This window comes from Panthera tigris, chromosome C1 (genome assembly GCF_018350195.1).
Source record: "Panthera tigris isolate Pti1 chromosome C1, P.tigris_Pti1_mat1.1, whole genome shotgun sequence".
Lineage (NCBI taxonomy): Eukaryota > Metazoa > Chordata > Mammalia > Carnivora > Felidae > Panthera > Panthera tigris.
The window spans coordinates 164514934-164537943 of NC_056667.1; the positions used below are offsets into that span (position 1 = coordinate 164514934).

The 23010-nt window shown below is 38.1% G+C and overlaps 1 protein-coding gene across 8 annotated transcripts in view; it reads right to left on the reverse strand.

The window, feature by feature from the left end:
• Window positions 1-23010, reverse strand: part of PDE11A (phosphodiesterase 11A) — a 411261-nt gene that overhangs the window by 226417 nt on the left and 161834 nt on the right. For 7 of the 8 annotated variants that reach the window (XM_007083909.3, XM_042994778.1, XM_042994776.1 and 4 more), the window contains 2 exons: window positions 8794-8883; window positions 3361-3501 (listed from right to left, as the gene is read on the reverse strand). In XM_007083909.3, the coding sequence (XP_007083971.2) occupies window positions 3361-3501; window positions 8794-8883 (231 nt within the window). The remainder of the gene's footprint in view (window positions 1-3360; window positions 3502-8793; window positions 8884-23010) is intronic. The other variant, XM_042994780.1, reaches the window with a different exon arrangement.

Genomic DNA, 23010 nt, shown 5'->3' on the forward strand with positions numbered 1-23010 from the left:
AATTTATATTAAGGAGCAACAGGCCAAGAATAAGCAGGCCGATTTTAAAGAGAACAGCACTGAGGACTTGTTCCCAGATATCAAAGTGTATTACGAAATTACAGAAACCGAGACAGTATGATACTGGTGCAGAAATAGACAAATAGACTAGTGAGCTCAGAAACAGACCCAGGTATATATGGAAACTTGATATAATACAGAAGTGTCATTACAGAGTGTGTGTGTGTGTGTGGGGGGGTAACACAATGGGTTATACATATAGGGCCTTACACTATACACAAAAAATAAATTCTAGATGGATATGAAGACCATAAATACCAGATGGGTTAAAGAAAATATAAGACAATGTTATTATAACATGGAGGCAGATAGTTTTTTTAAACAAAACTCTTAAAGCACAAATCAAAAAGGAAATTGATAAACTTGACACATTATAGTTAAAATATTCCTGGGGTGCCTGGGTGGCTCAGTCAGTTAAGCGTCTGACTTCAGCTCAGGTTGCAGTCTCACTGTTCCCAAGTTTGAGCCCCGAGTCGGGCTCTGTGTAACAGCTGGGAGCCTGAAGCCTGCTTCGGTTTCTGTGTGTGTGTGTCTCTCTCTCTCTGCCCCTCCCCACTCAAAAATAAATAAACATTAAAAAAAATTTAAGGTTAAAATATTCTTCACAACCAAGACACCTGTTGGGAGAGGCCAGCCTCATGAGCCCTGAGTGCACAGTCTTGCTTTTGTTTGCTGAATTGTGCAGCATCAGATTTTGGCACCTGGTATCCAGTTCTGTCTGGCTTCTCCTTCTGTACTTGGCATGACCGTGTCTGGCGTCCTTCCCGTAACTGCTATCACACAACCAGCGGGAGTCTGACGTTTTGAGAAGTCTTTGGTGGGAAGTGTGCTAAAGAAGAGCATGGCACTGATGGGGTTTCTACCTGGTGACCCACGTGTATATAACCTCACTCCTGCCTTCAACCCTCCCACAGCAACCCAGGCAGTCCCTTGCCAAAAACTCTTTACAGCTTTTAAAACAGTACCAAGCAGATTAGTCTCCTCTTTTTGCACATAGCTGACTTTTACCTCTAAACCTTGGCCCTCTAGATTAGAGGAGCTCATCCTCACTTTCAAGGGGAGGGGATGGGCAAAGAGAAGAAATTGTGTAGAGTGGCCTGGAATTTTCTGCTCTAATCCCACCATTACAGTCTGAGAATTTTCAGCTGTGGTAGCAAAAAAGTCTTTTTAACTTTCAGTAATATATCAACACCTTTAATGCTGATACCATCTACTATAGATAGTTGGGATTTTTATATTTATTTATTTATTTTGAGAGAGAAAGAGAGAGAGAGAGCATGCAAGCAGGGAGGGGCAGAGGGGAAGAGAGAGAGAGAGAGAGAGAGAGAGAGAGAGAGAGAGAGAGAACTCCAAGCAGGCTCTGTGCTGTTAGTGCAGAACCCAATGGGGACTGAAACTCATGAACTGTGAGATCATGATCTCAGCTGAAATCAAGAGTCAGATGTTTGACCGACTGAGCCACACAGGCGCCCCATAAAGTGGTTTTTGACACCCACCCCCTACACTGTTCCTACTCTTCCCTCCAGCTCTATCCCCACCTTCCATATCCACTTCTGTCATCTGTACTTTTTCATCTGATGTGCTGAAGAGCAAGGCCACAGCACAAAAACCAGTCTCTGTTAAAAGATTAGCAAGAATGGCCACCCTCAGCTGGTTTTAGATTACTTGCAGGTCTGTTTACAACTGAACTAGCAAACAGTGAGCTTGTCCTTGTCCAGATTCCATCTGGCCCTCCAGCCACTTGTCCTCACAGGGACCCAGGGGGTGGTTCAGGGAATCCTGGCAGCCGAAGCCCCAACAGCTGCCTCTTCCTGCCTTTGTTTAGTGACAGCCTATAGACTGCCTGCACCAACAAGCACCACCAGCAGCCCCCCATTCCTTTCTGAGGCTTCAGAGTCGGGGGGGGGGGGGGGGACTCCAGCAAGCCACTCAACCTTCTGAGTCTTATTTCCTGCTCAATAAACTGAAGATGATAATAATGCCTGTTTCATAAGGATGAAGGGGAAGTAAGTGAACTCAAATGATTCACAAAAGCATCTGGAAGCATTCCATATAGGTTACTGGGTCGTGTGTGTGTTTGTGTGTGTGTGTGTCCCCTCCCAAAGTTCCACTGAGTTTTACACAATCACAGGATAATGGCAAGGTTATTGTTTGTTTAATCCACACTTGCTAAAGTAGAAATAACCCCCAGCTCTGCTAAAATATAGGCAAACACCCCTAAACATTTTAAATAAATATAGATTTTTTTCACACTTCATGTTGAAATTTTACAATACTTATTATTAAATCTCCCAGATTTACCCTAAGGTTCTTATTCTTTGAAGAAAACAAACCTAAAGGCAAAGATAATAACCTCTTCTAAGTACAGTAAAATATCATCCTCTGAGGTATTAAAACAGCACTTAAATAGCTAGATAATTCCTGGTCTTGGAAGACAGTTCACAGTAAGATATTAAATTGCTGCTAAGGGTTTAGACATTTAACTTTCAGGAAGTTAGATTGATGATGATCATTATTTTCAATACTGTTGTGTGTTTACCCAGTGGATTTTCCCCCAAAGAGCCAAAGGGCTCAACAGAAACCTGACAGCTAAGGTGCTGCAGACCTGAGGCCTTGAACTAGCTTGCCACTTGCCTTTGGAGTACCAGGACCCCCTGCGGTGAAGAGCAGGGAGCCTCCTCCACCTGCCCCATGTTCTGTGCAAGTGTCCCCAGCTCCAAAGCGACTGTAAGAGAACTTGGAGACTGCAGTTCAGACCTTTGCTGCAGAGCACAGCCCAGCTGAGGCTTGTCACTCCACTCAGCTCAAGTACAATCTGCCCGAGCTCCAAAAGCAAAGGCACTGCTTCTCCAGCATTTTTTTGCTTCCTCCTCCTGATAAGAGGACTGTGGAGCATCATCTGGACTGCAATCCACACCCATAGATGCCAAGGGCCTTCTTCGCACTGGGTGAATACGATAGGAGCCTGGCACCTAAGTTAATGTCTATGCATCTGGGAGGGACAGGGCAAACCATCCAACCCCTCAGTTCCCTCATCTGTAAATACTCAGAACTGGGATAGACCTCTAAGGGCCCCCACCAACCTAAGAGTCCATGTTTCTAAGATGACGCAACACAAGACTGAAAATACATGTAAAAGAAATTAAAAAACTTTAGTTTTACAAAAAGCCATCTCATGGTTAGAAGAGTCATGAAGGGAGTGGTTTGAGTCATGATTTCACAAGCTGAATTACAAACAAACTACACTTTATTCCATTAATGCAGTCTGCAACTCTAGGTGACAGATAAAAAATGACTTACTGGTGATTCAATGTCCTCCAGGAGTAAAACAGAACAGCGTTCACATTTCAACAGAGTTTGGGCCCGATGCATTATTTTCTTGACAATTTTCTCCAGGTCAGTCTGTTCTTCAAATAGGTCATTAACAACCTCTAGCAAAGCCTAGGAAAGATGAAATGGATATATCTAGGTGGGTATAGGACTGAATAAAAATGGTTTTTTTCCTCTCAAAATTCCATTTTGTCTTTGCTATAATAAAATATAAATATATTTGTGTGGCTAATTAAAAACATGTTTTAATGTTTATTTATTTTTGAGAGAGAGACAGCACAAGCAGGGGAGGGACAGAGAGAGAGGGAGACACAGAATCCAAAGGACAGTCCGGGCTCCGAGGTGCCAGCACAGAGCCTGAATGTGGGACTTGAACCCAAGAACCGCGAGATCATGACCTGAGCTGAAGTCAGCCACTTATCCAACTGAGCCACCCAGGTGCCCGTGTGGCTAATTTTTAAAGCATTCATGATTGTTTTGAAATGTTCCATCATTTTGTTTTATCACAGAGTTTTGAGCTGGAAAACACAACTTGAAAATAGTGCCAATCCATATAATCCCATATGAATCCTACATATAGCTATAGATATATATATATATATATATGGCTCTGAAGCTTAATTAGCATTCACCACTATATATATGTATATATATATATATATCCCTCATTAATCCATATATATATGGATTAATATATATATTACACATATATATTTTATATACATACACATATATATATATTACACATATATATTACACACATATATTTATATGTGTATATATATTAATATATATACACATATATATTTATATATATATTACACATATATATTTATATATATATAAAACCCTCATTAATCCCTCTACACAAGAAGTATTCTTTCATTCCACCTGCGCAGGAAAACATTTAAATACTATTATATATCTCAGGAAAGAAAGTACCATTAAAATTTCTGTTAAAACAACAGAATGAAAAGCACACAAACTAAAGAAAAAAACCCTTAAAATTCTAACTTGAAAACTGCATACTCATTTAAAAATCAAATTGCAATAACCTGTTATTTTATCCAGCTAAGTTAACTTGCAATTTTTGCATTGAAATAATATTTATTTGGACTTTTTAATTACATGGCTCTTTCCAGAGATTTCAGAAAAGTGGGCTATGTACAGGTAATAGATATTATGCTTCTATCAGAGAGCAATAAGAAAATTACACAGCTAGTGAATTGTCCAGAGGGTGCTTTGTTCAGTAGAACTTAATGAGATGTACACTCTCAGGTCTGACCTCTCACAAAAGGATTTTGTGGGTTTTCAAATTAACATCTATTCAGGTAGATGGTGTTGATGATCATCCCAGGGATATGACCAATTGTCAACTTTAGTAATGAATTTGATTTGTCCTGAAACCATTGGAAACATGTGAAAATTTCTTCTCTGAGTCTGTTCAGGTAGAAAAGCATTTGAATGAGTTAAGAGATCCATGAAATGAGTCTAGTTCACTGAGCATCTCAAAGAGGATCAAATATCCTTGGTAGCATTTTCTCTAAAGAGAGCTTGTGAATGTGGCTAAAGGCCCTGGGTAGCTCTATGATCCTGATGTGGAGAAACACCAGGAGGTGAAAAAAGTTTTGAGTGTATCCTGACTGTTTGGCATTTGGACAGCAAATTGTTGTTAAGAAGGCAATGTGCAATAATTTCATACTTAAATATAACATTAAAAATGAGGCAATTGTCTAAATAATTACCAACACAATTCCCTGTTATTAAGGGGGAAACCATTATTTCCTTAATCATCTAGACTATTTCTTCAGATGGATCATATTAACTGAACAATTATTTAACTTTTCAATTTGTTGTGACTGCGTGGATAGGGCCTCTGGGACCCATATACAAGAACATTTATCTCAGAGGAAAAACTAATTGTGCCTTGAGTCTTGCACTGACAAAGCACATCATAGTAATTTTACTGTTTCTAATTAAAAATTGCTGCTTTACTAACAAGTGATAAAAGTTTCACAAATAACAATACAGACTAGTTCCACGATGGGAGAAAAAGAGAAGGAAATCTAGGATGATAGGCAATTCAATAGACACTAGAGACCATTCATACAGCTGAACACTCCCCATTTCTTTATTTCACTTGTATTTCCCCCTCCCGCTCCTTCTAGTGCCTTCTTTTGTTCCTGGGCTCATCCTTGGACCTCTTCCCTTCTCTTATCCACATATTCTCCTCCAGATTACCCAAACTGGTGCCCTACTTTTAAATGCCATCTATATATACTGATAGTTCCTAAATATGAATCTTGAGTCCTGACATCTCACCAGACCTTTAGACTCCTGTACCCAGCTGTTTACTTGCCATCTGTACAAGCCAAAAGTCATTTTCACTCATTTCCCACATCAGTAAGCTTTGTACATTTCACTGCCAATTTTGGGAGGAATCTCTCACTTTTCACTGCCCTAATTCCAGCCACATTATTTCTTTTTTTCCCTAGCTCTATTAAGATATAATTGAAATATAACTTTGTGTAAGTTTAAGGTGTACAATATGATGGTTTGATACATGCACATACTGTGAAATGATTGCTACAATAAAGTTAGTTAACACGTCCATCACCTCACATAATTACAATTTGCAAGTATTCTCTCCCATTCCATAGGCTTCTTCTTCATTTTGTTGATGGTTTCTTTTGCTGTGCAGAAGCTTTTTAGTTTGATGCGGTCCCTCTAGTTTATTCTTGTTTTTTTTGTTTTGTTTTTGCTTGTGCTTTTGCATTAGAGTCAAAAAATTGACGGAGCTTTTCTCCTATGTTTCTTCTAGAAGTTTTAGTTTCATGTCCTACACTTATATCTTTAATTCAAGTTAATTTTTGTGAGTGGTGTAAGGTAGGGGTCTGATTTCATTTTTTCCATGTGACTATCTAGTTTTCTCATCACCATTTATTAGAAAAACTATCTCTTCCCCATTAAGTATTCTTGCCTCTTTATCCTATATATGTTAACTTACAAGCATGGGTTTATTTTGGGGCTCTCAATTCTATTCCACTGGTCTTGTGTCTGTTTTTAGTGCCAGTACCATATTGTTTTGATTACAATAGCTTTGCATTATAGTTTGAAATCAGGAAGTGTGATGCCTCCAGCTTTGTTTTTCTTTCTCAGGATTGCTTTGGTTATTTGAGTCCTTCCTCTCTACTCTCCAGACGCATGGATCAAGCTTTCACCTGCCGCGGTGCCTTTCCACTTGATATTTTCACCATCTGGAATGCTCTTCCCTGATCTTTGTGTGGTTTTGCTCCTTCATTTCATTTAGGTCTCTGTTCAAATAACATCCTATAGAGAACTTCTTGATCATGATCTGAAATAAACATCCTCCCAAACTATCCTTCAGTGACCAATTCCTATCCCTTTATCTCATTTCACTTGTTATAGCACTTATCACTACCTGATACTATATTATTTTTTATTTGTTTGCTTGCCTACTATCTATTGTTTCCACTAGAATAGTAAGTTCTATGAGGGCAGGGACTTCGGACACACAGTGTCTGAAGAACATCACACAATAAATGTGCTGAACAGGTAAATAAATTGTGCTAAACGTGAGGATGTAAAGATCAATAATACATGAAGCGTCCCTTAGAGACTTCAAAATGTAGGTGGAGAAGAATGCCACCAATAAATATTATACAGTGTGATAAGTGTCCACAAGTAGAATAATGGCAATATATACAAGGAATGACGAGAAGAAAGGAAGGGAGGATTAACTAGAAGGCTGAGCTGGGTCCTGAAGGATCTGTAAGGCAGGTGGTAGTGGGAGGAAAAGGTGGACATGATGCACTGAAGGCAGAGGGAGGAATGTGGCTAAAGGTATAAGAAAGTAAAGTAACAGGCTGTATTCTGGCAACAGGGGACTATTGCTGGAGTGCCAAATGAAAGGAGGAAAATGGTAAGCCATGGGGCTGATGATGAAAACAGGATCCAAGTCAGAGAAATGGTGTGGTATGCTATGTTAAAGAAGATGGCTATAGTAATCTGTTGTGTGCATCTGTTGGCTGTGAAATATTCATAAATCATAATGCTTAGCCAATGAAACTTTTAGTCAATTTGATTACTAATTAGCTGAGGATTTCTAACTTTTTGAAACCTTGTTAAATAAATTTCTAAGTTGTGGCAGTAATCTCCATGTATTTAAATGTATAACAATGGGGCACCTGGGTGGCTCAGTTGGTTGAGTGTTAGACTTCTACTCAGGTCATGATCTCACAGCTCATGGGTTCGAAACCTGTGTCAGGTTCTGTGCTGACAGCTCAGAGCCTGGAGCCTGCTTCAGATTCTGTGTCTCCCTCTCTGCCCCTCCCCTGCTCACACTCTGGCTCTCTCTCTCTCTTAAAAATAAAAAAAAACATTAAAAAAGTTATAAATAAATAAATAAATAAAATAAAATAAAAGTATAACAAGTCCCTGGTCAGTGGCACGGACATCTCTTCATCTCTCAAGTCATAAGTTCGAGTCTCACATTGGGTGGAAAGATTACTTAAAAAATAAAAAATAAAAATTAAAAAAGGTATAATAAACTTAATATAATTTGATCTCTATTTGATACTTTAGAATTTTTTTTGAGTATCGGCCCACCTGCTATTCCTCTTTCTCTCCTCCTTCTTTCCTCTCTTTCTTTCCTATTTAACTCTAAAGCTGGTGAAGGTATAGGAGATCAATCCCTCTTTGTGTGTGTCTTTATAATCCTATAAAAGTGTTTGCATTATTGTCCAGCCATCTTGTGACGCTCTTCCAGAAAAACTTTGAATTCAAAAGCAAAATTTATGAGATGGGGTGAAATCATTTGTAACATACCTTGCTTCTTAAAGGAACTAAATTATACAATTTAGTGTGTTATTGTCTCAAAGCCATAAGTAAGAGCATATCTGCTGCCTTACAGTATAGATGTGAATTAATTTCATTTTTTTTAAGATTATTTATATATGTTGAGAGAGTGTGTGAATGCGGGAGGGGCAGAGAGAGGGAGAGAGAGAGAATTCCAAGCAGGCCCCATGCTGTCAGCAGAGCCTGATGCGGGGTTCTATCTCAGGAACTGTAAGATCAGGACCTGAGCTGAGATCAAGAGTTGGACACTTAACCAACTGAGCCACCCGGGCTCCCTGAAATTAATTTCATTTTTAAAAGAAGCTGGTACTATTTCCCCAAACAACAACAGAGAATATGTATCCACTTCCATTTGGACTTATTGCTTATAGGTATCTTCAACCATAAATTTGAAGGATTAAACAAATTAAAAGGATTCCTGGACTATTCAAAGATCATCTGCTGTTTTTAAAAGACATGATGACTCACAGACACTCGAAAGTCAGAGAGCTTTGAGGGTTGTCAACAGTGTTTCTTTCCACTCACCCTGCTTCTTTCATACTCTTTCCTTGAGGCAGCAAATAGCTGAGCATTAGATATGGCAATTCCACAAAATGGAAGATACATCTGCATAACCTGGGGGCAAAGAGAGTGTTAAAAACATTAAAACATCACTGCACCAAATTCCACATTCACTGCATTGGCCTGATCATAATACTTTGTTTTCAATCACAGAAATTGAGTATGGAATTGTTGATACTAGTATTTTAACTTTGGAAAGGATATTTTTCAGAGTTAACTATAACATGGTCTCAGTGAAGCTTTAACCATGGACAGTCACATCTATGAGCATATAAAGTGAAGCAACAGGTTATGATGACTATGATACAGGAACTGTATCTACATCATCTGTGCATTCCTTCTCTGATCAATGAAAAAGGAATAAATGAATAAATTTATATATCTAGAATCTAAGGCAAGTGCCCACATTCACATTTGGAGGCAAGCAGGCTGTGAGTCAATTTCTTTGCACATAAGTTATCTGTAGTGGGGATCTCAGCCTGACCCTGGCACTGTCAGCTACAGATTGAAGTATGCAAGGGCCCAGTAGGAATTTAGCAACCTGAGGGCCTAGTAGCCTGAAGCAAAAGAGCTCAAAATGTGCCCACCGTTCGGTTGACATAACTGGATTGAATGCAAATTTGTGGGATGTCCTACTGAAGCCTGTTTGAGGAAAGGCTGGGGATTCTTTAAGAGAACACTTCTCCGATGGGAAGAAACAGCTAGGTGTGGTGGGCTCGATCCCAACAAAGACTTTCTCATCATTTCAGTATCACTGATTTTCAGTACTGCCTGGCACTCTCACTCAAATTCATTCCAGAATCTCTGATTCCAAAGGGAGAGAAAATACCCCAAGTAAAAACCAAAAGAACTATTTCCCTAAACTCTTTACAACATAGCACATTGGGACAAGTAATATTGCTTTGGGACTCCTCTAAAGCAGATAGAAAAGTGCATGTTTCTTCCTCCCTCTGTCTCCTTATTTGTCTGTCTTTCTCTCTCTCTTTCTCTCTCTCTCTCTCTCTCTCTCTCTCTCACACACACACACACACACACACACACACACACACACACACACTACAAGGTCCTGTGAAGGGGTACCCTAGAGCAGTGACAAAACAGAGCAGCGACAAAACAGAGCAGCTCCCAATTCCTAGAAGAGTTTACCACAGGCGAGGGATAAGAATGGCAGGAACAGTGTGAGACACCCCGGGGACACCCAGAAAAGAATTACCCAGAGTGGGAGGTGTTTTTGCAGCAGGCTTGAGAAAGACAAAAGATGAAGAACAATCCACATTCCTTATCATGGCTTTCCTATTAGATCTTGCTTTGGCTACCTGGGCATATTCAGCTGTGACCTCAGGTCCCAGAAAGTATTTCACAATGCCGTAGAAGCCAATGCTGTGACACCACTCTTATAGAAAACAGAGAAATGATGGAATTGGTATTAAGCAGAAGTACAAAACCAGTGAGCTGGCTGATTTTTATGGATCTTTCCTGGATAAATTCCTTCAATGAATTTGATTCCAACTTCTATTTAATGAGGACCTTCTATTTAATGAGGTGCCAGACACTCTCACTTCATTTCTTTATTTGAATGGCACATCAACTTGTCATGGAAAAATTTTAAGTACATTTTAGAGATCAGGGAATTCAGTAACTTGCTCAAACTCACACAGGAACTCAGGTCATCTTGTGCTACAACTCATGATCATGTCTTACAACATGGTGCCTCCTAGAACTGGATGCTATTTCTGTTGCCCCCTCATTCCTCTTCCTTACTACTCCCCCTCATGCCTTAGGAAGTTTGTTGGTAAGCCAGGATAAAGCTGTTGACATAAAGCTGCCAGACATTCTGCCAGAATTTCCCTGCCTTTAGCCAGAATGGGACCACTTTCAACATCACCTACACACACAGCACTTTTCTTGTAGTTTCCTGTTGTTGTTGTTGTTGTTGTTGTTGTTGTTGTTGTTGTTGTTGTTTTGACTCTGCTCTGGAGACAGTGACTATGATGGAGGTGGAGGGAAGGAGGGGATACAGGTTATTTTATTTTTCTCCTTTTCTTTCTTTCTCTTTCTTTCTTTTTTCTTTCTCTTTCTTTCTCTTTCTTTTTTTCTTCCTTCCTCCCTCCCTCCCTTCCTTCCTCCCTCTCTTTCTTTCCTTTCCTTTTCTTTTTTCCTTCCTTCCTTCCTTCCTTCCTTCCTCTTTCCTTCCTTCTTCTCTTTCTCTTTCCTTCTTGACTTCCTGGCTTCCTTTCTCCTTTCCTCTCATTCTTCCTGTATTTATTTGCCTTCAGGGGCCAAGTTTAAGGTGGTTCAGAGGTCAAGCAAGTATGTAGAAGAGAATGACCAAATAAATATGTGAAATGTTTTCTAATATATCATAGGCTTGCTTCAATTCCTTTGTAATGCCAATATTTATTGAGCTCCAAGCACTGGGTCTTGTTAAAAATTATGTGACTATTAAATTAGATGACCATTGTCCTTTATATGGCTGTTCTGTGTGAAAGCCAACAAGTCACTTAACCTTTCTGAACCTATTTCCTTATCTGTAAAATGCCTGGTTTCGCTGGGCAATCTTCCTAATCCTTTTTAATTCTAATACTTGGTGATAAGTGGAAACATCTATGAGCTGTAATATTCTACTTGCTGGAGAAAACAAAGAATTCAATAAACATGCTCACATTTTACTCAAGAAATAATCATTTATAGTAGTAATCGATATTGACAAAGTCCTTGGATATGACATTAAGCATTTTATACATACTATATCATCTGATCCTTGTAACTACATATGCTATACCATTCATTCTATTTTTCAGATAAGAAAACTGGGCTTTACAAACTTATCCAAACTTTTTGGGAGATATCTCTCCATGGTTCTCTCACATTTCTGCACAACGTAAAAACAAAGGCACTGCTCTATATTTCAAAGGTGTTTGTATAATGAATGGCCTTGGAAAAAAGTGTCTTCTTCCAGAGCAAAGAGCAGACTTGTTTAATATAAAGTATAATTAAGATAATATTCTCTGGAGTAGAGGTCAGGCAAGCTTACTGTCCATTATGAAAGATCTGTGTTCTCTATATTTGAGGTTCCTCTGCTATAATCCATGTCCTGTGTTATCAAAATGATGCTGTTACTGAACACTATCCCAAGCCAGAAATAGCTGTTCACATATCAGTAAGACTATTTTATTTTTCATTTGTCCTGTTGGTATATTGATATGAACTCTACAACATAGTTACTTAGTAGTTGTAATTGTAAAGTAAGAGCCCAGGAGAAATTACTAAGATCCATGGTAAATTTATTTATTACCTTTTTATTGAGCCAGTTGCTATCGATTTTATTTTCTCATTCCATTGATTCCCCTCCCCCACTACATTACATTTCTTTTATTTTAGTGATTAAAACTAGAAAGTCTATGTGCATACTTAATAAAATCTAATTTTAATATCTTTAGCCTCCTTCCAAATAAGATAAGAAGGTTGAATACTTTAACTTTCCCATTGTACATGTTACTTTTTTGCTTTTTTTACTTATACCTTGTTTTGTTACTGCAAATTGGACATTATTATTATTACCTAATGCTTTTTTAGATTTACCCACATGGTTCCCAATTTTTTCCTCTTTGTTCCTTCTAGCCTCTTCTTGTTTCCTTCTGAAATAATTTTCTCTTTTCGAATCCTTTAGAATATCCTTTAGTATTCGTGGTAAATGTGTTTTGTTTGTATAGAAATGTCTTTATTTATGATCAATCTTAAAAGGTAATTTAGTTTGCTATACAATTCTAGATTGACCACTGTCTCTCATATTATTCCCCCATCATGTGCAGCTGATGCTGCTAAAATGTCCACTGTCAATCTAATTCATTGTACATTATCCATCTTTGTCCCCGGCTTCTCTTAGAAACTCTTTATGTCTTTGGTGGCCAGTCTGTACTTTTCCAGCCTCAGTCACAGGCTTAACTAAATCATATAGAACTCTAAATATATTGAGCAAATACTACTGAGGATGGAGACAATATTACACCTTTTTGACACATTGCAAACCGAGAGGGGAATCTTTATTTACAAAGGGAATGCTCTACCTACCCTGTGTCATTTATCAGTACAACAATTCAGCGCTCTGAGGCCAGAATCAGTTCCACTATGGATACCTACATGACAATATAATCATAGAGTTTCTAAACAAATGTGCAGAAGAATCAGATAAACACATTTTGAAAGGAGGGAGTAAGAAGCAGCAGAAGCAGTATGGATATAGGAGATGATGAAAAATCTTAATCTTTTTTCCAGTCCCAGTGCAACAGATGTCTTTTTTTTCAAAAAAGAAAGAGGGATACTACTCTATTCTGCTCTTTTTTAGGTCCCCCTCCTCCAAGAAAAAATACGAATTTGGCCTTCACTGTCTAGTTTCTGAATGCCAAAAGGTCTAAAAAGCCTTAATGACTAAGAAGCTAATGAGTCTGCACACCCTTGTGCAGTACTTTTCAGCTTGAAAGCACTTTATGAACATTGGCTAATTAATCTTTACAACATCCCACTCAGAAAGAGAGTTAAACTGAAAATCATTAAATAGCGTGGAAAAGTCCCTCTAGCCCTGGAAACTCATGAAAAGTATCACTAATAAGCATAAAATGTGAGCACTGGGACCTTGCATCAACGTCCTAAAGAAAGACAGTAGATACTGAACCTTTCAAAACTTACAGATCACAGAGAAAGACTGTTAAAGCCTCCAGGGCTGGTCCCGTCCAATAATACATCATTAAAGGACAGTGGAGGTCTATACTGGAGATTCTGTGAGAGGCCTGGGGCCACCCCCTTTATGGACTCCACTCCTGAAGGCAAATAGCTTGAAGAGCCACATCACTATCAGCTAAGGTCACGGGTGAGACAAGGTCTTCCCACCATCATGTAGCATCTCCTTTCTCTGTGCAGACCCTGTAAGTTGCACTAGCAGGTCCCTTCCGCCCCCTCTGGCAGTAACTATAAGGCAAAACTTCACTGAGCTGGGTGGAGCCACCTGATTGGAAACCGGGAGTGTTGTAACTCAAACACGAAATAAGCTCTTCAAGTAATTTGGAAAATAAGGTATCAAAATATGGATGTAGTCACATTATTCTCACATTATGAAATACTTTCCATATTTTAGGAAGATAATATTTAAAAGAGTAAAAAAATGAGTTTGAAGTTTTCTAGAGTCTCCAGAGGAAATTCCTGCTTCCAGAGGTATAGTTTGGTTCACTGCAATTTTGTTTCTAAGCAAATTCAATAAAAGCAATAGGTCAGGTGTTTATTTCAAGAATAAGAATCCTGCATGAATCTTGTCACCTCACATCAAAGTACACACACTTGGCTGAAGCATGCCTTTCTCTTATCATGCTGTGCCCTCTTTGAAGAAAACAGCCTCCCCAAAATAAATAGAGACATACATAAAGTACCAACTTTTAAAAAAATGTTTTAATGTTTATTTATTTTTGAGAGAGAGTCGAGTGGGGAAGGGGCAGAGAGAGAGGGAGACACAGAATCCAAAGCAGGCTCCAGACTCCGAGCTGTCAGCACAGAGCTTGATGTGGGACTTGAACTCATGAACAGCGAGATTCTGACATGAGCCAAAGTTGGACACTTTACCGACTGAACCACCCAGGCACCCCAAGTACCAACTTGGTTTAAAAGAACATTGGCATGGAATAGACAATCCAACACATACTTTTGGAAACTGTTCGCTTTAAGTATAAACACTCTAGGGACACCTGGGTGGCTCAGTCAGTTAGGCATCCGACTTTGGCTCAGGTCATGATCTCACCATTCCAGAGTTTGAGCCCCATATCGGGATCTGTGCTGACAGCTCAGAGCCTAGAGCATCATTCAGATTCTGTGTCTCCCTCTCTCTCTCTCTGCCCTCCCCCACACTCATGCTCTGTTTCTCTCTCAAAAATAAATAAAAATAAACAATAAAAACAATTAAAAAAAAGAACACTAAAGAGAATGTGGGGTGCATTTTATTCACAAAAGATGAGGAAGAGCAAGGCAGCAAATAAAGGAAAAGGAGAAACTTACTCTTCTGTTTCCGTTCTTAGGAGAGGGGGACATAGGTGTTTCCGCTTCTGCCCTGGTGGGTATCAAAGTGGGGGACCCCAGGGGAACTGGAATGAGTACCCTTCAGCTATCTCACCTCTCTTTCTGAGGCTAGTATTGGCTAAAATATCCCTAAGAGGCCAAGTTCATCCAAGGGTAGACAGGCTGAGGCCAATTCCTGGTAGGCAGCCTTGAACCATGAGTGCCCATTTTCCTTGACTTTTTGCAGGTGCTGGTCTGCTGAGCAACTGAATCTTGCAGGTACTAATTGTATCACCTGATAACCTTATTCCTATTTGCTCCCACCTGAGAGACTTTAGAAAAACAACCCACTCATATCCAAAGGCACTTCTAAATTCCCACCCTCTTATGCACAGACACTTCATTGAAAGAACATATTGCAGGAGCCATGTCCATTCCAAGATCATTTATATTGTGCTTTTCAGATCATAATATTTCAACAGAAAAAAGAAAAAAAAAAGCACTCATATCTCTACCACTCAGGGGTAACCACTATTAACATTTTGGAAACTAACATTCAAATTTTCATCTCTCTCTCTCTTCATATAAACTCAACGAGGCTAATCCTATATGTAATATTTTATCTGCTTTTTCCCCTTTTGTAACCAGCTATCACTTATTATGACCAATGTCTGTGGATGCAAAATATCCCATTGTATAGTGCAGAAAAAGAAATTTTATAGAGAAAGAAAGTAGATTACTGGTGCCTGGACTAGTGGTGGTAATGAGATTAACTGTAAATGGGATAAGGGATCTCACTGGGGGTATGTGCTAAAACTGATTTATGCTGATGGTTGCACTACTCATGGAGTTACTAAAAATCACTGAATCGCTCTTTGAAATGGGTGCATTTTATGACATGTAAAACATACCTCCATATAGCTGTTAAAAATTATCATTCAAAAATCCTACTCATTGTGTGAATTAATATTTTTTAGTCAATCATCTGCTGGGCATTTAGGTCATTTCTAACTTTAATAATCTTAGAGTTAAACATTCTAGAAATTAAATGTTTACACATCCCATAATTATCTTCTCAGGATAAAGCCCTAACATTTGAACTAATTTATTTAACACACACTTACATAGCACTTCTCTGCACCAGGAAATATTCTCATTAATATTTACTAATATTAATTCATTAATATGTATGTACATTTTTAAATAACTCCTAACATTACACAAATTTTTAGTTTTTGTTTAAAAAATCAAACAGTATAGGGGCTCCTGGGTGGCTCAGTTGGTTGAGCATCTGACTCTTGATTTCGGCTTGGGTCATGATTTCACGGTTTGTCGTACATCCAGCTCTGCACTGACAGCTCAGAGCCTACTTGGGATTCTCTCTCTTGTTCTCTCTCTCTCTCTCTCTCAAAAATAAATAAATAAACTTAAAAAAAATCAAACAGTATAAAAGTGTATACAATAAAATAACTACAGATGCCTCTTCATTTCCTATTCTGCCCTACTCCTCCCCCAAGGAACAACCCTAAGAGGCATTCACAGTGCATTCTTCTAGACCTTTTTTAATTAACTGCCAACTTAACAATATTTAGTTCTGGGGGTGTTTGTAAACACAAGTGGGATCACACTATAAGTTATGTTTTATACCTTCTGTATCACTTGGCAATATCTCTTGGAAAACTTTACGTGTCAGTTCAAAGAAATCTACTTAATTCCTTTTCATCTCCGTGGAATATTCTATGAGGAGACATTCATGTTGTTTCCAATTTTTCTCTAATACAAATAACACTGCCATGAACTTTCTTGTAAACACATCTTTGTGCACTTGGACAATACTTCTGTTGGACAGATTCCTAGAAGTGAAATTTTGGTTGAAGAAAATTTGCATTAAAAAAACATCTTAACAGCAACTGCCAACTCCTCCTCCAAAAATTCTCTACCAATTAATACTCCCACTAACAGTCATCAGAGAATTCATTTACCTCTACTCATACAACATTGGATATTATTATTCTTTTTAAATCTTGTCTGACAGATTAAATCAGCATTTACTTTTGCATTAACTTACATTTGTTTATTAGTGATACTGATAATAATTTCCTAATATAATATTTGTTGGTTATAATTTCCATAATTTCTTAGCTATCTGTTTTTAATATAGCCTCTTTGTGTCTTTCACTTATCTTTTACTGGACATTCTACTTCTTACGGCTTAGTACGCACTCTTTTTATTCTAAAAATAATAATCATCTTCCATTTTCGCAAATCATGAATCTTACTCGATAATTAACAATTGGCATCTCTGTGATACAGTCCAACAGCCCTACAAGCTATGATTGCTTCATCAAAGATAAGTAGATATTACGGCTCAGTAAACTTGGCCTACTCCCTCTCACTGTATAAAGAAATTTTACAACAATATCTATCTATATAACTCTGTCAAGGTTATTTTTATAAGCAGGTTGACCTACATATTTCATCCTGGCTATTTGCTCCATCCATTTTTGTAACTTAGAGTTTGTGTAAGAAGTCAATTTGAGCTACAGTTTGATCCAGGCATTCTTGAGTTTTAGCTTTTAAGGTCGTTATGATTTCCCCAATTACCAAGCACAGGTATAATTGCAGAAAGCTGTACTGCCTAGTAATTTAGTGTTGGTATCAACACCTTGATGCTGGAAAAATCCTATTATATCATAATAAATGTATGAACAGAAAAATTCTCTAAGGCTATTTTCTGATGAGAAACACATTAGTCTTTCTTTGAATTTGAAACATATTCACACTATGTCCTCCTGTCAGTAGCAGGATCCTTCTTTCACCATCTTATTTATCTAGCTCTTTCTTTTGTATAACTCCTGGTTCTTAAAGTAGTAGACATTTCATATAAATGGACTCATATAATATGTGGCCTTTTGTGTCTGTCTGCTTTCACTTATAATATTTTTTTCAAGGTTTTTCAGTCTTTTTTTTTTTAATTAATAGACTTTATTTTTTAGAGCAGTTTTAGGTCACAGGAAAGTTGAGTGGAAGGTACAGAGATTTCCCATAGACTTCCTTTCCTCCCCCCAAAACACACAGTTTTCCCTAGTATTAACATCTTACATTAGTGTGGTACATTTGTTATAATTAATGAGCCAATATTGATATATTATCACTAACTACAGTCCATAGTCTCATTAAGTCCAAACCCACATTAGGGTTTACTCTCTGTGTTGCATAGTCCAAGGGTTTTGACAAATATATGATGACATGTATCTACCATTACAGTATCACAGAGAATCATTTCAGTGACCTAAAAATTCTCTGTGTTCTGCCTATTCGTCCCTCTCTCTATCTCCCCAAACCTTTGGTAGCCAGTGATCTTTTTATTGATTCCACAGTTTTATCTTTTCAGTAATGTCATATAGTCAGAATCACACAGTATGTAGTCTTCAGATTGGCTTCTGTCACATAGCAATATCCACTTAAGGTGACTTCATGTCTTTTCATGACTTGACAGCTTTTCATTTATTTTTATTACTGAAAATATTCCATTATATGGATGTACCACAGTTTGTTTATCCATTCACCTATTGAAGGACATCTTGGTTGCTTCCATGTTTTGGCAATGATGAATAAAGCTGCTGTAAACAGTCACATGCAGGTTTTTGTGTGGACATAAGTTAACAATTCATCTGGCTTAATACCCAAGAGTATGATTGCTGGATTGTATGAAGTGAGTATTTTAGTTTTATAAGAAACTGCCAAACTGTCTTCCAAAGTGGCTGTACAATTTTGCATTTGCACCAGCAACGAATGGAAGTTCCTGGCACTCCACATCCTTGTCAGTGTTTGCTGTTGTCAGTGTCTTGAATTTTAAACATTCTAATAGGTGTTTCATGATATCTCATCATTGTTTAAATTTGCAGTTGCCTGATGACATGGGATGTTGAGCATCTTTTAATATATTTATTTGCCATTGGTGAGCTATCTGTTCAGATCTTTTGCCATTTTTAAATCAAGTAGCTTGTGGCTTATTGTGTTTTAGGAGTTCTTTACATATTTTGGATACCAGTCCTTTATCAGATATATATGTTTTGCAGAGATTTTCTCCAGTATGTGGATTGTCTGTTCATTACATGTTATTTTTGTGTAAAGCTTAACTAGACTTTTTACTTGTTTCTGTTCTGATTTCAGAGAACTTTAAGATAAATCAAAGATTTTAATACATTTCCTCATCTATTTTCAATCTTAGCTCAATATCAGTGTACCTAGGACAATATCCTTTTGTCCAGGCTCAAGGAAAAAAGCACGTTTTTTCTGTGGAGGTAAGCCCTGTACTAGGGTTTTTCATTTGTGTCATTTCTGTGGGATCATGGGGCTCTTCCTGTCCACCATCATTGTTTCTATCTCCTGTGTCTGGATCTTCTCTTCTCCACCAGAGGGGAATGTTTTCCCTTTCATTTGGTATTGCTGTTTCCATCTTCACCTGCATCTGCTTACCTTCAGGTCCTCACCCCCTGTCATTTGGATTACAACCTGCAATCTACAAGAATGGCTCACTGGAAGCTTGTCTATGACTTCCCGATCAACAAATCACAAAATCCACCAACTAATCTAAGCCCTTGTCCTTTTTAAAGCCTTTAACACTTAATCACCAGCTGGATATTAAATATTTGGCTAACATACACTATACATTCCTATCTCTCCTTCTGTGTTTCTGACACCCCTATTCAAGTTAATATTCCCAGATTCAGTCTTTGGCCTTCTAGCCTTCTCTTTCCACATTCTCCATCTAAGGATGTATTTATTCTCATAATACAAGAACCCTACAAAATAAAGCAGGTTGGCCGTCTAAGAATTAACCTTTGAGCAAGAGTCACCTAGAAAAGAGAGCAAATTTCATAGGGCCAGATATTTAAGCAGCCAAGAAACTTCCTTCTTCTGCTTACTCACTCCTCCTGCCTCACTCTTGAATGTTGGTCCATCTTTAATTCCCTTTGGCTCTGAATTCACACTCTTATGTCCCTAACCACACTTCTTCTCAGCCACCCTCTACTATTTTTCACATTTAGGTTTTAGAGTTTCTCATCCTAATCCATCAAGTTGAGCTCTGGAAACATTTGCTTCCTCTATCTTACAGTCCAAGTTTAGCATTTCCAGTACTAAATTGAACTTGAACTCTGAATTCAACTATTAACTAGACAGTTACCAAAGTCTCTTCCTTTTATCTGTCTTCAATAGTAACTTCTGGGATGATTCTCAGAGATGGCTCTCTGGTGCTGACTTTTCTCTGTGCTCTAGCTCCACATTGGAGCTGCCTAGAGGACATTTCAACTCGGAGGTCTATATACTACCTCAAACTCAGCATTCCAGAACTAAGTTTATCATTTCAATCCCCTTCTCCTCCTGAAGAAAGAGAGCTTCTACTAACTAATTTGGATATAAATTTTAAAAAATAAAAAATAAAATAATAATAAATCTCCAATCCACCAAGGGGGAAAAAAAAGAGAGAGAGAGCTTCTAAAATGCTCTATATGTGCCAAATGGATAATTTATGTTCTATTCACCCAGTTCCAAACTCTTAAAGCCATCTTTGATTGCTGTCCATATACTCGCTAAGCACATCAAAGCAATTCAGTAGCTTTGAGATCTCCATCCCCATACTGCTGAGTTTCTGTGGCCTAGCATATTCACTCCTCACTATCTCTAGATTATTCTAACAATAGTCAAGACATTCTCATCCTCACAATGTCTCAAGAACTCATTAATTTTTGCTTTCCCATCCAGTATAAATTTAAACATACTGACTATCCCAATGTGCCCTGTTGTCACAGTTAAAGAATGTAAGAAATATTATAAATGCCTTACACATATTGAAAACTGTTTTTGCAAACTACTATTATCTGAGTATTTTTACACCACATACAGTATTTTTTAAAAATCTCATTAGAGGCTCATCAGAAAGCATCTCCAATATTTAAGACTATGGCTTGGTATTTTATAGATGCTTGTGGAAGATATGTAATAATCCCAGGAAAAATAGTGAGGAAATATAAAATTGCTATTCAGAGGAATACACGAGACCCAGAGGGGATTCTTCTACTTATATATCTTTTTTTCATTTTCCAAAAATAATTTATCATCAAAATGCAACACCAATGACATGGATAATAAACCATACTATTTTTTAATTTCCAGCAATATTCTCCAGTGGAGAAGAAACAGAGAAGGCTATGAAAAATATGCTTAGAGCATTCATATTTAATTAATGTAATAGGACCCTAAAATGAATATTATAAATGTAAAAGCCTTGATCAAATCCATAAGTTTTGTCTATGCAAGTAAAACACTGAATTGGTACCTACTAAATTTAAGACATTCTTAACAGACAACCTGGAAGGCTGAGCTTAAAGTTTTGCGTAAAAACAAATAGAAATTTGTGAAGGGCTAATCATTCACAGGCACACCTCACTGTATTTTGCCTCACTTTGTTGTATTTTGCAGATATTGTGCTTTTTAAAACTCAGGATTTGTGGCAACTCTGCATCCAGCAAGTCTCTCGGTACTATTTTTCCAGCGGCATTTGCTCACTTCACGTCTCTGTGTCACATTTTGGTCATTCTCTCAATATTTCAATTTTTTTCATTCTTATTATATTTGTTATGTGATCTGTGATCAGTGATCTTTGATGTTATTATTATAATTGTTTTGGGGTGCCGCAAACCATGCCCATATAAGACAACAAACTTGATCAGTAAATGTGTGTGTTCTGACTGGTCTACCAATGAGCCAGTCCTCCCCAGACTCTCTCCACTCCTTGGGCCTCCCTGTTCCCTGGGACACAGCACTGTTGATATTGGGCCAATAAATGACCCTACAATGGCCTCTAAGTGTTCAAGTGAAAGGAGGAGTTGCACGTCTCTCACTTTAAATCAAAAGCTAGAAACGGCTAAGCTCAGTAAGGGAAGGCATGTTGAAAGCTGAGATAGGCCAAAAGCTATGCTTTCTGCACCAAACATTTAGCCAAGTTGTAAATGCAAAGGAAAGGTTCTTGAAGGAAATTAAAAGTGCTACTCCAGTGAACATACAAATGATAAGAAAGCAAAACAGCCTTATTGCTGATATGGAGAAAGATTTAGTGGTCTGGCTCAAGTTCTAACCAGCTGCAAGTCTCCCTTAAGCCCAAGCCTAATCCAGAGCAGGCCCTAGCTCTCTCTGATACCATGAAGGCTGAGAGAGGTAAGGAAGCTGCAGAAGAAAAGTTGGACGCTAGCAGAGGTTGGTTCATGAGGCTTAAGGAAAAATCTGTCTCCACAACAAAAAAGGGCAAGGTGAAGCAGTAAGTCCTGATGTAGAAACTGCAGCAAGTTCTCCAGAACGTCTAGCTAAGATCGTTAACAAAGGTGGCTACACCAAACAACAGATTTTCAATGTAGATTAAACAGCCTTCTATTGGAAGAAGACGCCATCTAGAACTTTTATACCTAGAGAGGAGAAGTCAATGCCTGGCTACAAAGCTTCAAGGTACAGGCTGACTCTTGCTAGAGGCTAATGCAGTTGGTGACTTTAAGTTGAAGCCAGTGCTTGCTCACTGACCATTCCAAATATCCTAGGGCCATTAAAAGTATGTTAAATCTATTGTTTGTGCCCTATCGGTGGGACAACAAAGCCTGGATGACAGCGCATCTGTTTAACGTGGTTTACTGAATATTTTAAGCCCACTATTGAGGCCTGCTGCTCAGAGAAAAAGATTCTTTTCGAAATATTACTGTTCATTGACAGTGTACCCAATCATGCAAAAGCTCTGATAGAGGTGTACAATGAGAGTAATGTTGTTTTCATGCCTGCTAACACAACATCCATTCTGCAGCCCATGGACCAAGGAGTCATTTCAACTTTCAAATCTTATCACTTAAGAAATATATATTATAAGTCTAGAAGCTGTCATAGATAGTGATTCCTTTGATGGATCTAGGGAAAGTAAACTGAAAACTTTCTGGAAAGGATTCACCATTTTAGATTCTGTTAAGAACATCTATGTTCATGGGAATAGGTAAAAATATCAACATTAGCAGGAGTTTGAAAGAAGTTGATTCCAACTCTCGTGGGTGACTTTGAGGAGTTCAAGACGTCAGTTGAGGAAGTAGCTTCAGATGTGGT